This window comes from Paramisgurnus dabryanus, chromosome 20, assembly GCF_030506205.2.
Source record: "Paramisgurnus dabryanus chromosome 20, PD_genome_1.1, whole genome shotgun sequence".
Taxonomy (NCBI): domain Eukaryota; kingdom Metazoa; phylum Chordata; class Actinopteri; order Cypriniformes; family Cobitidae; genus Paramisgurnus; species Paramisgurnus dabryanus.
The window spans coordinates 3,592,394-3,607,612 of NC_133356.1; the positions used below are offsets into that span (position 1 = coordinate 3,592,394).

Below are 15,219 nucleotides of genomic sequence, written 5' to 3' on the forward strand. Positions count from 1 at the left end.
AACAATTAGAAAATACATTAGAACAAAAAATCAAACTCCTAACAAATGAAATATCTCACCATCCCAGTGAACCAAAACAGAAGGAATTAAAAGAACTCAAAATACAAATTGATGATATCATACAGAAAAGAACACAATTTCAAATTCAGCAACTGAAATATAATGGTTTTCAATACAATAACAAAGCAAACAGTAAATACCTAGCAAATCTACTCCAATACAAGAAAGAGAAATCAATCATCCCAGCCATCTTAGACACCACAGGAAATATTAACCAAAACCCACAGGATATAAATAATATATTTAGAAATTTCTATAGCAATCTCTATTCCCCCACTCACCAACCTACTCAATCAGAAATCAACACTTTTTTGAATAGTCTGACATTGCCAAAATTAACTTTAGAACAAACCAACATTCTAGACGCACCCCTAAGCATTAATGAACTTACTAAAGCACTCAATAAAATTCCTAGCAATAAATCTCCCGGGCCAGATGGACTACCAGCTGAATTTTACAGACACTTTTGGGACATATTATCACCACTATTTAACAGAGTAATTATAGAAATAAAAAAGTCATCCACCATACCCACACACATGAATACAGCAGCCATAACATTACTACTAAAACCCAACAAAGATCCATCTCATCCCTCAAGCTACCGACCTCTCTCATTATTAAATACTGATTTGAAAATTATCACCAAAGCATTAGCAACTAGAATAGAAACAGTCACCCCCACAATCATTCATCCAGATCAGACAGGTTTCATAAAAAATAGACACGCTACAGATAATGTCCGTAGACTTTTTAATTTATTTAATATATCACAAGAAAGACAACAGAAAACAATTATCATTTCACTTGACGCAGAAAAAGCCTTCGATAAGGTAAACTGGGAATTTTTATTCAGTACACTTCACAAGTTTGGTTTTGGAGAGTCGTTCATCCACTGGATTAAAATACTGTATTCATCACCCAGGGCCACCATCACCACCAACGGAATTACTTCACAGAGTTTCACACTACATCAGGGCACCAGACAGGGATGTCCTCTCTCGCCCTCCCTCTTTGCCATTTTTATTGAACCTCTCGCAGCAGCAATACGACAAAACACCATAATCAAAGGAATTCAGGTAGACAATGTACAACACAAAATCAGTTTATATGCAGATGATCTTTTACTATATCTACAGAACCCACGAGTGTCACTTCAAGAAACGTTCAATATTATCAGTAATTTCTCACTTGTCTCACATTACACTATCAACTGGAACAAGTCAATTTTACTACCACTATCAGATGATGCATGGGATTCTGGAGCTCAGGACCCCTCCCTCCACCTTCACACTGGCAACATCAAGTACCTAGGGATTCAGATTTCCCCCAGGCTGTCAGAGCTTTTCACTCTCAACTACACTCCTCTCCTTAAGAAAATTGAAGACGAATATAAACGCTGGTCTAAACATCCACTTACATTAATCGGAAGAATAGCCGCTGTAAAAATGAAAACCCTACCTCAAATTAACTACCTTTTTTCTATGATTCCCGTCACTCCCACAGATAAATGGTTCAAAACTCTTAATTCTTTAACAACACAATTTTATTGGAAAAATAAAAAACCCAGAATTTCACTCTCAACACTACAAAATAAAAAATCACATGGGGGGCTTGAGGCTCCAAACTTCCATCATTACTTCCTGGCAAATCAATTACAGTATTTAGTTAAATGGATCAATATACACAAGTACAATTACCCATGGCTAGAATTGGAACAAAATCAATGCATAAATATCCCAATTTCAGATCTCCCCTTCCTCCCACAATCAATTAAGAAATCCAACCTCTTCCAAAGCATTACTATACAATCAACTCTGACAGCCTGGTGGAAAACAAATCAAATCACAAAATCATCACTAGAATTAAATAAGTTTACCCCACTTTGGCATAACCCAGAATTCAAGATTCAAAATAAACCTCTGATTTTCCCCACATGGGCACAAAAAGGAATCACACATCTTCACCATGTATTTGAGAACCACCACTTCATGTCATTTGACACACTCACACAGAAATATGGGGTTGGGAAAGAACAATTTCTTCAATATCAACAACTTAGACTTAGAATTAAACACAAAACCAGACTTATAAATAATACATTACAACCATCTCAACTTATAGAAGAACTTATGAAAATTAATACCTTCAAAAAATTAACCTCCCAACTATACACTATGATTTCCCACCAAAACACAACAATAACACTCCCAACAACCAAATGGGAAGCTGACTTGGCCTTCTCTTCCAACCCTGAGTACTGGGAACAAATCTGTAGGAACACATTTTTCATGACCAATAACACAAACCTGCAGCTTATACAATATAAAGTCATTCACAGAACTCACATCACCCAAAGTAAAATGTTTAAAATGGGCCTACACAACACCAATATTTGTTCACAATGCACTTTAGGTAGGATAGATGATTATTTACACGCCATGTGGCAATGCCAACCAGTTCAATCATTTTGGGTTACAGTCACTGAGACATTATCCACCATCCTGAGTCACAGAATCCCATTATCTCCAACCTCCTGTCTCATTGGCGACATTTCAAAAATCCACATCCCCCAAAAATACAGGAATCCGTTGCTCGTCTCTCTAGCTGTCGCTAAGAAAGTAGTTCTCCAAAACTGGAAATCAAAGAAATCTTGCAACATCAATCATTGGATAAATTTAATTTCTGAACACATTTCAATAGAGAAACACAATGCACACAGATGGAAGCAGACATCAGCCTTTGAAGACATCTGGGCCCCATTTCTATCATTTCTTAACACAAAAATATAGCTACAAGCCGTGTACATTACCAGTCACACATTTCCCTCTTCTATTATGTAATTTCATTTATTTTATCTCTATAGGCACATACTATTTAAACTCATGCATAACATGTTTTTTCCAACCCTTTCTAAACCCATTTCCGCTTAAATACTCTAACTGTAACTAATGAACGTGAACCTCAAGATCATTCTATTCAACCAGCAATAATAAGTTCTCACTGCAACTGTATTGTCCTTTTGTAATCTGTCTGTTATTTTGTTTTATGTATGTTATGTGTTACACTTTTACGTGGTGCTTAATCCCCCTCCCCTTATGTGCACTGTAAATAAGTATTTCTATTTTCTGTACTATAAAATAATTTACTTAATAAAAAAAAAAAAAAGTTGTCCTCCGAAGAGGGGGGGTGGTGGCGGGCCAAAAAAAAAAAAAAAAAAAGTTGATGCACACTGTAAAAATGCTTGGCTTCTTTCAACCCAGCGTAAAGTTAAAAAGGAACAAACACAGCCAATTATGCGATTAAATTTGACCCAACAATGACTTAAAACAACCCAGCATTCTGAACTAAAACAACCCAAATTACAACCAACTGGGTTCGGTTCATCCCTTTTTGACCCAACGCTGAGATCAGCTTTATTTATAGTGCAGGCATTTGGATTACAGTGCCGGAGTAATCCACGCAAGACTGCTGTCTTCTCCACAACCCAACACTCAGTGTGCAAACAGCACTTAGCACTTCTGAATGCACTGGCCTTCTTACAAATAAATGACACTTCATGCAGGTGCAGTTTATTCTTGGTAAATTCCCCCAGGGCTTCTGAAAACTCACCTCCCTGATTTCCATCCACTATAGAGTAAAAGACTGTGGTGTTGACAGCTGCCGCCAAAATAAGTCCCACCGGCGTTCCGACAGGTGCGCTCTCGCTCACCGGGCTGAACCTGCACAGCACAGCAGAAACTTCAGTATTTAAACTTGAAGGAGTGAAAGCTGGAGGACTGTCATGTCCAGTGTGGTCAATGTGTCACACATCGCTGAATATTACATAGAAATCAGAGACGTTTAATTGGATTGCCATCACCATAACAGACCATCTTAAAAAGGGACATTTGTTTAAAATGTGAAGTGAGTTTAATTAGTGCATTGAAAACTAGATTTCTAAAGCTTTGGATTGCAGCCTGAGGTGATTTTAAGGTCAGGTATACTTAACTGGTGAATTGCCACCTGCTGATATGTGTCATGTCTGTGAAATCCAGGCTAAAGTCTCATAATCTGATGATGAGATCAGGAGCATCAAAGTTTGATTTTACATTAATTTCAATCTTTGACTAGACCTTAATCAGTCAGTATTAAAAATATCAAGGTTATATTTTCACAGAATGTTCTTTACATTATGTAGGATGAGTTTATGTAGAAAACAGTAATCACAAAAATGACTTTCGCTGGGTTTTCACTATATATTTTTATTTATCTGTTTATAGTAAAGCTAAGTAAGGGATATGCAGTAGACATAAAGCCCCAACAGTGTGATCAGGACCTAATGCGGTGCAGAGGATCTTCTATTACACTAAAGGGGCTTATTTTGTGATAACAACCTGTTGACGATACATTATACTGCTTTTTACACCACTGTTTACCTCATAAGTAAGGTAAGGAACATTAAATATTAATTTTGAAATATTTTATTTGCTAATTTTTAATGAATACAGACCTTCCACAAGGAAAACACATTTACTTTCATTTTCCAGTAACGTTTAAATGTCACGAACACACTATTTGGTTGAATCATTTGTAAATATAATTTTTATATATGTTAATAAAATACAAATGTAAATTTAATTTTTGTACAATATAAAAACTGTACCTTTTTATTTTTTTATTTTTAGTTAGTAATTTTTGCAGATATGTCTGTGTGCTGTAAGTTCTTTTAGTATGATATGTTTTTTAATGTGTTTATATTTTTTAGTATTATTATTTTTTTCTTTGTTTTTAATTATTTTATTTTGACATTGGTCAACTTGTGTTTTTTTTTGTGCTATATAAATAAAATTGCCATTACCATAGTTATCCAGGAATAACAAACCTTGGAATGTCGCATATGGCCAATCATAATCAAGCATTTTAGAGTGTCGTGTAATAATATAAAAAAAGATTATACACTTTAACCCATTAACCTATAACCCTAACCCTATAACCCTAACCCATGAGCGGGACACCTGAGTTTACTTTCATATTTATAATGTAATTTTCCATCTAATCCTGACAAACTATATATCATTGGAAAGGTCTCTTGCTGCGTTCAGACCAGTGTCAAGCTCGAGTGATTTTAATGTTAAGTCAATGTGAAGACGCGTTGACGTGCATCTGGAGGTCTCTCGGCGCGAATGAGGCATTTAGTGCGGCAGGGTAGACAGCTCATCGAATTGAGCATTGAAAAATTTAAAACTTTGGCAGAAAAACGCGCCGCATTAACCAATCAGGAGCTTGCTCTTGTAGTGACATGATTACAGAAAGTGAGCAGAGTCGCAGAAGCCCCTCCCATGACGCGAATTTCCACGTAAATGTCTCAATAACTAGAAATTCATGTGCGAATGAAGCGAGTAAACTCAAAACGTTCAAGCGATTTTGACGCCTCAAACGCGGCTGGTGTGAACTCACGGTCAGAGTCTAAAATACATATTTCAAAAGTGTTTCAATCGATTTATTTACGAAAAGAGTTTGCCTCAAAATTTATATTCTCACATGAAACATTTTCATTTTTATAATTTTATGTATACAATATATACTATATTGCATTATTTTTATTTATTTAAGCAAATGTGTAGTGCTATAACAATTTTTAATTTAACTATTTCATTTCCAGACACTTTAGTGAAAAACTTCATAGTGTCTTCTTTAAAACAATATCAAAATTAGGCTTCTAGACAAAAAAAGGTCATGAGTTAAATTAATTTGAAGGTGTACACGACCCCCCCCCCCCCCGACTCAGGTAAGGGGTTAAATACTTTGCAAACATGTTGGCAATAAAGTTTAGCAATCAACCAATTCTGTGCAGTGAATTTTCGGCTTTCAATGCAACCATTGGAGTTTAATCATATTTTTATATAAAACCCTTAATGCACATAAAGACTGCAAATTACATCTCTGCTGATAATGCAGATTACTAAAATAAAAAGAAAGAAAGAAAAAAAAACTTTTCTCAGAAAGTCTCAGTCTTTTGTCGGACCACACGCCAGCTGTCAGAAGTGGGTGGACGTCGCACTCCTGTCTCTTTTGTAGAGCAGTCAAAATACAGCCATCGCAGTCAGAGAAAGACAAAGAGTCGTTCATTGCATGGGCTTCTCAGGATTATAAATGAGGTGAAGTGCTTTGCTCTGTCTGTGAGACAATAGGGTGCTGCTGCAGTCAACTGCTACACTGTCAGCAAAAGCCCAAAGTCACACAAAAATCTCTGTGATGCTCAGCTTCACATCAGTTACCATGGGAATTACAGAGGCCAGAAATAGCCGGTGTGTGGTTGAGGAACTACAAAAATAACAACCAATAATCATTTTAATCAACAAATTCATATATGGCTATTATACCAATTTATATAGATGTAATTGGACAAGTAATTTTGCCAAGACTGAGATCTATATTATCACATACAATCACCTAAAGGATTATTAGGAACACCATACTAATACTGTGTTGGACCCTCTTTCACCTTCAGAACTGCCTTAATTCTAAGTGGCATTGATTCAACAAGGTGCTGAAAGCATTCTTTAGAAATGTTGGCCCATATTGATAGGATAGCATCTTCCAGGGCCACATCCCAAAGATGCTCTATTGGGTTGAGATTTGGTGACCGTGGGGGCCATTTTAGTACAGGGAACTCATTGTCATGTTCAAGAAACCAATTTGAAATGATTCGAGCTTTGTGACATGCTCCATTATCCTGCTGGAAGTAGCCATCAGAGGATGGGTACATGGTGGTCACAAAGGGATGAACATGGTCAGAAACAATGCTCAGGTAGGCTGTGGCATTTAAACGATGCCCAATGGCACTAAGGGACCTAAAGTGTGCCAAAAAACATCCCCCACACCATACATTTTTAACACCCTGCCTCCATTACATATTCTTGTCACGTCATTATAAGTGTTTGATCACATTTGAATGATAATAATGCAAAAATCTGTATCTAAAGTAAATTCTGTTTATGTATGCACTGTACTATAATAAAGAAAATCAGCTGATATATCAATATATTACTTTTTTGACTTGTTTTACTATGATCTCTTGTGCAGTCAACCATTAAAGTTACAGAATCCACCTGTGACCAACAACATTCATCCAGTGACCTCTAGCGATAGAATCAATGCCCCATCAGACTTCATTACACTGTATAAAAGCGCATTAAATCTGCTTCAGTAATCAATGATGCTATTTAAACATAAAGACCAAAGCTTCATTCTTCAGTGTGAAACTGCAAGACTATTTCAAGAGCAACACAAAAGTACTTATTTGAATGAAACTGATTTATGCAACCATCGCCTCTTATTTAACACTCTTGATAAGATATAACAAATCACTTTTCAATAAATGGTTATTTATGACAGTGTTGTGAAATCCAGGTTAAAGTCTCATGATCTAAATGTGATTTCAATCTTACTCAATATTAAACAAATCAAGTTTATATTTTCACAGAATAAGATTTACATTATGTAAAAAATGAACTAAACCTTGGCTATGCATACTGTATTAGACTTGATGAGACTATTTCTAGTGCACTTATATATATTGCTGTTCTTGTGTTGCTATAATTGCTTCTATTGTTTACCTCATTTGTAAGTCGCTTTGGACAAGAACGTCTGCTAAGTGACTTAAAGGTGCAGTGTGTAATTTTTAGAAGGCTCTCTTGACAGAAATGCAAAATATTATACAAAACTATATTATCAGGGATGTATAAAGACCTTTCATAATGAACCGTTATGTTTTTATTACCTTAGAATGAGACGTTTTTATCTACATGCACCAAGGTTCCCTTGCATGGAAGACGCCATTTTGTGCCGCCATGTTTCTACAGAATCTCTTAACGGACAAACGTTTTATTAAGTTGTCTCCAACGATAACATGTTTGTCCTGTGTCGGCTACCGTAGCTTCTCTATGTGTTTCAAAAGCGAGGGGTGAGCTGTGAACTGAGCTGTTAGTTGCAACCTCACCACTAGATGCCACTAAAATTTACACCCTGCACCTTTAATGTAAATGTAATGTAGAAAATAGTCAATCACAATTTTTTTCTGATTATATGATCGATTAATAATTAGTAATCACCAGCATGATGTTCCCCTCGCACATATACCATAGAAACATACTGTATAACATGCTCTATATAAGGCTAATTCCATTTCTACCCCTTACTCCTACAATTTTCCTTACGCCTCTGTAAGGGCGTTCACGTGAATAGCTAAGGATGTCCCAATTCTGCTTTAATTGGAGGGGTAGGGGAAGGGCCAAATAACCCTTCAAACAAAGATTTTTCAGAACCTCACTTCAAACAAAGGGGTAAGAAATTTTCCAGCATGGCTGCTCATGCGAGTATAACTGTGCGTTCACACCTGACGCGGAAGAGGCGGCAAGCGCGAGTTATTTACATGTTAAGTCAATGCAAAGACATGAATAAGCATCCTGCAGCACGGTACGCGCAAATGATGTGGAACACACCGAAGGCGGGGAGCGAATGACGCGTTTCACGCAAATTGAGCATTGAAAAATCTGAAATTTGGCGGATATTCGCACCAGGTTAACCAATCAGGAGCTTGCACCTTTAAGATGAAACTGGCTGTTTTCTACTTTTTGACCGTTGAGAAGGTGGTAAAGTTGTATTCTGTCTCCCATGTGGGATTCAACGGTTATTCAAGTCTAATGTTATGCAGTCTGAAGTCCATTCTGAGAGAGGGGTTGATGTTTAAAGGCCTGTGTGTTGACTAAAGCAGTGAGAAGACTTCACAGAAGCTCTAATGGCGTGAGCTACTGTATAGAGAGCGCACAACGTTTCTCTGTAGACCTCATTAGACTCTGGACTTCAGTTGAAAGACTCTGGAGATCTTATTAAAGCACACTGGATTAAAATCGGTTAAAAATGAAGACTTTCACAAACTCTTATTCAAACGTTTTAGCAGTGGAGAAATTATTCTGCTGTATATTGGTGCAGTTTTGGTTTTTGGATTCCTGTTGAATGGCCTTATAAATGTAGACCGATTCCAACTTTATTTAGAAAACATTGACAAAAAAACTTCACGGTCAGCTCAAAATCAACCAGAGTTACAGAGATCCTAATATAAAGTGCTTTGCTGTATCAATATTGTGGGGCTTAATCCCCCGACTTCATTAAAGATTGAAATCGTATGCTATGGTTCTTCCTAACTAACATGTCTGCAGAGAAAGTCATGTATTGTCAGGCATTAATAATTCTTGTTTACCCACAAGTCACACACAATCCTGCACACACAAACAGGTAGTGCAGGGAAGTTGTTTTGTGTTGTCAGGGTTTGTCCTCATCATCCTGTGCTTTGCCTGGGGCTTCTGTCACGTTGACACCTCTACACTTTAAATGCTGGATGAGTCTCACCAGACCCGTCAAGAACATGTCAGTGTCATATTTTTACTCCATAATCAAAGGGTAAAATAAGATATTATCGTTTGCATGGCTATTTATAGCATAATTCAATAGGGGAGAGCGGGGCACAACCTAACGCATACCGTTTGGCTAAATCATTCAAAAAAATATTTGAGTACGATTCATATTTTATACAAGCAACACGCACATATCTGCTACAAATGAACATTTGAAGTTTGTTTCTAGTACTTACCATGCTCGTACAATTACACCAAAAACGACAGAAATTCATATGTTACTACTTAACCAATAGTTGGGTTAAATGTAACACTTGCTAGATAATTAAAACACAGATAGTAATAATTCAACAAATATTAAAACCCCATAGCTAAATCCCCAAAATGTGGCGTGTTCCTTTAAGTTTTTAAGGGGTTTTCTTTCTTTTTTTTAAGCATGCTTTATCATAGTCAGGTAAGTGCTGCTTTTAAAATTGTCACAATCTATAACGGTCCATATTCCTCATAAATGGGCATATGAAATTATTAAAGTCTCCCTGTAGCTTATAATTTTATCACTTAAAGGCAGGGTGCATGAATTTTGAAAAACACTTTGGAAAAGGGAGTCGGGCTGAGTACCAAAACACACTTGTAGCCAATCAGCAGTTAAGGGGCGTGTCTACTAACCGACATCTTTGCCTGGGTTACGTATGTGTGGGGCGGGTCTATCAAAAGAAGGTCCAGATTCTATTGGGGTAGGGGCGTGTTTGTTATCAAATGTCAACGTTGGCTTTCAGAGATCATGCACCACGCCTTTAAAACTCATCTTTGAGCATCATAGCACATGTAAAATTTTGTCCTGTGACAGTAATTAGTATGCACTGATCTATGAATATGCAAATCAATCTCCGCCTCTACCCACAGATATCAATAGATATGAATATGCAAATTAGACCACACCTACATTATTTCGTATGCATAGATATATGCTAATTTGTGTAGTTTCAGATGCATAACTGCATGTTTTCAGCATTAACTGTTTTAGCGTTGACAATCACACACTGCACATGAGTTCAGCACGTGTGAGTTCAAATGCAAGGATGTGATTGCCAGGTAGAGATCGCCCAAATACGAATATTCTGCTATCATTTACTCACTTTCATTTTGTTCTCAACCTGTATGATTTTTTTTGTGAAACATAACAGGACTTGGTCAATATTTACTTTCATTGTATGGATGAATAGATGCAATGAAAGTAAATGGGATAAAACACACTGCTTAACATTTCCATAAAATGAAAGGATTTTCATTATGAGGGAACAAATCCATACAGTGTGGAAATATCAGGTAAAACAGTTTTTGGCAGCACATGACATCATAAGGGGCCCTCAGCGGAAAATCATAAATAATAAACCATTGTTTGTGCTTTAAACACAGATATCAGGTCAGCATTTTGTTTTATAGGTAAACAACATCACACAAAAACAGTAAGGGGTAAGTGAAATTCAGCAGATGATGCAATGTCACTTCTTAAAAAAAGTAAACAGTGCGGTTGGCTTTTATTTGTCTCGGATAAGTTTACTTTAAACATCAATAGCTGTCAAAAACCGTTCCAAATAATGTCTGTGCTGTCAGTTCATTTATTCCTAATATACTCAGATAAATGGTCTGATGAAAATCTGTGGGATGTACTGTATATCTCACTATAATAATGAACTGCACACTGGCCTGAGCAAGCACAGCAGTTTAGCTCATTTCAGAAGCCAGCTGTGCTGCATCAATCTTACCGATGAATGGCCAGTCTCTCAAACCTAAAATAGACTGACTTTTCATTTATAATCGCTATGGAAACCGCTGCTTCATATGAGGGACTCAACACAACCTCATCTCCCCAGATACAAAAGTACATAGCACGAAAGAGACATCTTGGGAACCTTGCAGCAGAAAAATGCTACACATTGTAGTGATACTGTAAAATTACTTTTACTATGCAAGATATATTTCAAACAAACATAGTCCTACTTTTATCCCAACGCCAAGCCTTAACCCAAATATATTTTTAATAGCAGAGCTGATGTCAAGGGAGGGAACATACAAGTGATGGGGACGTACAGTTAAACAGGTCTCCATGGACAGACGTATGCCCATGGCGGATACTAGTTATAAATGTCCAAAAATAAAATACGTACGGGTCTCTGTAAGCAAGTTGGGACATCCAACTAGTATGCTTCGCTCAAGGCACAATCATTACTGTCATTACAAGCCTTGAACCAAAGACTTTACCAGTCCTTACCAACCAAAAAATAGTCCTCCATCCTTCGACTAAGTTAAAGACGTTTTATATCGCACTGACCGGGAGCAAACAGCAAGCAAAATGCTGGGGTGGCCGCAGGACAAGTCTCGGAATTGACTTCAATGTCCCGGCCAATGCTTGAAGTTGGAAACCATAAATAATGACAGAGGCTCCCCATTCAATCTGACAGAGAAACAGACTAAATCCCAGTGGGCTGTCTGGTTGGAGAAGAAACAAGAAAACGCAATGCTGTAATCGCTGCCAAAGGCGATCTTACAAAGTGAAAAAGGACCTACTGAATACTCGTGTTTTCTGTTAAAAAACACACTAACAATAAAGGGTACACAATATGAAAAATTCTTCATTATGGTACAGTATGTATGGGTAGCACGGGTATATTTGTAGCAATAGCCAACAATAAGCTTAACCATTTGAAAACCTATTTTTCATAGCTAAAACACACCACTTTGTTAGTTTAGCACACCATCAAAACACGACAAATAGTGGGATTAAAATTTTTGCTCCAAACTAACTTTATAGCAGATCAAGTGTTTTGAGCTGATGTGGCTTCAGATCGCAAAATGAAACAGATAATACACGCTTTCTTTTTAGTATTCTGCACAGTGCTAAAGTGTTGCATTATAATAAATAAATATACTGCATTATGAAAATACCCAACATGACCGGAACAACACAGATATACCATATATAATCCTAATTAAGTTTATTGTCTTCTTGTTTTATCCATCAGAACATCTTTATTTGCATGTTATTGGCAGCAGGGTAGATAAATGCCCTTAAAAGTGTAAATTCTGAATCGGACCGCAGCGTTCTTCGTGTGTCAATTCTAAAGTGTCTCTGCGCAATGGTGCACGAGGGCGCCCTCAGGCGTCACGTATGAATAAACAGACTCGTGTAAAGGTCAGTTCAACAGTGGCTCATATCACCGCGTTTGGAATAAAAATTGAATAAATATTACTCTTTTCTTTAGAAATTAGAAGTAAACATATAAAATCAATCAATATGTTTCCAAACATGCATGCCTTTGAACCAGAAGCCCAGAGAAATGTTGTTTTGTGAAGTGCTTTCATGACGACCGCGGGTCATATTTCATTTTACAGGTATGGAGTCCGATTTTCATTTTCATAACTTGTGACACAAATTAAGACATTACTGTCTCATTTTTTTTTAAAATAATATAAAGGTCAAATACAAACGCTTGAGCCTTAGACCTTTCTAATGATGTATTGTTTGTTGTGTTAAGTACAATCTTTTACATTAAATAGGTAAACAGCAAGAATCAGGCTGCGCTCGCGATGATATTTGATCAGTAAGAGCTTTTAACTACATGTTAACATGAACCTAATAACTGCACTTATACAGCATTCATGTAAAGCATTACCATGAAATCAATGATAAGTTCCATCCTTACAATTTAGAGATGGACATGGTCTCAGATTTCATTGCACTAGATGAATTTCTCCAAACTAATAACACGAGGATGTAACGTAACATTGGCCTTCGATGAAAACATACAGAAAGTATGAGAACATTTTCAGAAAGCAGCTGAAATCTAGTTTTACGAATTGGTTAAGCATAACTCACATGCTGTCGCAAACCTTACAGTAGCAGCATGTAGGATAAATGTATATTTTCCCTATTAGCTTACCTGCTGCCCTGCTGCTCGTGACACTCGTGTAGCTATTTTTGAAGACTCGCGGCTACCGCTACGTAGTGCGTGCTGCAAAGGAAACTCCGCCTACCGCCCCACCTCCGCCAAAGGATAAAACATTATTTTATTTTTTTTGTATTATTAATGTTAGTGGCAGTTGTATATAGACACGTTATTATTCATAATAATATTTATTAAAAAAAAACCCATTATTATTTACTATTAGTGGAGAGGGGCACATTACATTTTAAGACAAAAGGGGCAGGGGCTTGAGCCCCTGCGGCCCCTCCCCTGTGCACGCCACTGCATTAGTTGTTGGTAATTGGGCTATGAATAGGATGCTTTGGACTAATTTTGAATGGCTAGTGGGCTGACAAGACAATGACGAAAAGCAAAAAAGCAAAAGCGCAAACAAACACTGATTAATAAAGGTTTAGGGCCCTATTTTAACGATCTAAGCGCATTGTCTAAAGCGCACAGCGCAGCGTCTAAATGGGCGTGTCCAAATGCACTTTTGCTAATTTAACGACGGGAAAAATGGTTTGTGCACCGAGCGCATGGTCGAAAAGGGTAGGTCCTATTGTAGTGGTAGTATTTTGGGTGTAACGTGCAGTAAACCAATGAGAGACTCAGCTCTCATCCCCTTTAAAAGCAAGTTGCGCTGGCGCTATGTCTAATCCCTATTTAGATGACGGACTTTGTAAACTGAAAAACTAAGCGGAGGAAGAAGATCCCCAGTTTAAGATGAATGTTAAATAATTGTGTTGTTTTTCACTTGTATTGAAATTTAAATTTTTTTATTAAAACCTTTAAAACCCGTTTTCTTTTAGTCATGGAAGTAAAAAAGCAGGCTTGTAATTGCTCTAAATGTATGACTATCCAATATCATCAAAAAATAATTTACAAGTAGGCTATGTAAGATAAGGTTTGTACTGTAAAAATACTTTATTTGTAACAAACAGGAGATAAAGAATTTACAAATGGCTCTCCTCACGTTTCAGCACTTTGGACAGTGTTTTTTTTAGCAAAGAGTTTTTTTAAGCATTACTTAAAAATGTTTCTCATCTCACCATATCCGCAGGTACAGAGTCATCATATACAATAAATCCGTGAGGTAGCATTAAAAAACCATTTAAAAACAGACGCATTTGTTTAAAACAAAGCATTTATTTACTTACCAGGCTGCAGGTGAAGCAGCTCTTTGTGCCTTCTAACGTCTCATAATTACTCCTCATTTATGTCCAAGAGACTCAATAATAATCTTTTACATTCAATCCTTTAATCTTTCATATTTAAAAGCATTTTTGTGCTGCTGCGCATTCATGTACTTTGTGATAAGCAAACCCGCGTTGTCGTCCCGTTTATAGGCGCATACTAATGCGCTCTTTAAATAACATAAAACACATTGCGCCATTGACTTTAGACTTTAGACCAGGTTTTTGTTGGTCAATGGCGTAGTCTATTTTATTTGCCTCAAAACAGCAATGTGCCAACAATGCGCCTGAACACACCTCGTTTTCAGACCAGAACGCCCATGGACGCAAAAGGGGGCGCAAATGCATTTGCTATTTAAACAACGCGGCGCTAAACGTGAAAATTACAATTGCGCAGGGTGGAAACTAGCAAATGACACTTGCGTCGCGCATTGCGCTGCATTGCGCCGTGTGAAGATAGAGCCCTTAATTTCGTCCTTTAATATAAGCAAGTTTGTCTAATTGTTTTCATGAAAATAATATTGAATCACAAACTAAGCATTTAGGGGAGAAATCCACGTGTTTATTACTATAACAACGCATGTATATCACTTTCATATCATA

At 37.0% G+C, this 15,219-nt stretch overlaps 1 protein-coding gene across 2 annotated transcripts in view; it reads right to left on the minus strand.

Moving 5' to 3' along the window:
* The window catches only part of pcdh15a (protocadherin-related 15a), a 316,642-nt gene that overhangs the window by 74,536 nt on the left and 226,887 nt on the right, over window positions 1-15,219 (minus strand). For both annotated transcript variants that reach the window (XM_073812872.1, XM_065296062.2), the window contains one exon: window positions 3,673-3,782. In XM_073812872.1, coding sequence (XP_073668973.1) covers window positions 3,673-3,782 — 110 coding nt within the window. The remainder of the gene's footprint in view (window positions 1-3,672; window positions 3,783-15,219) is intronic.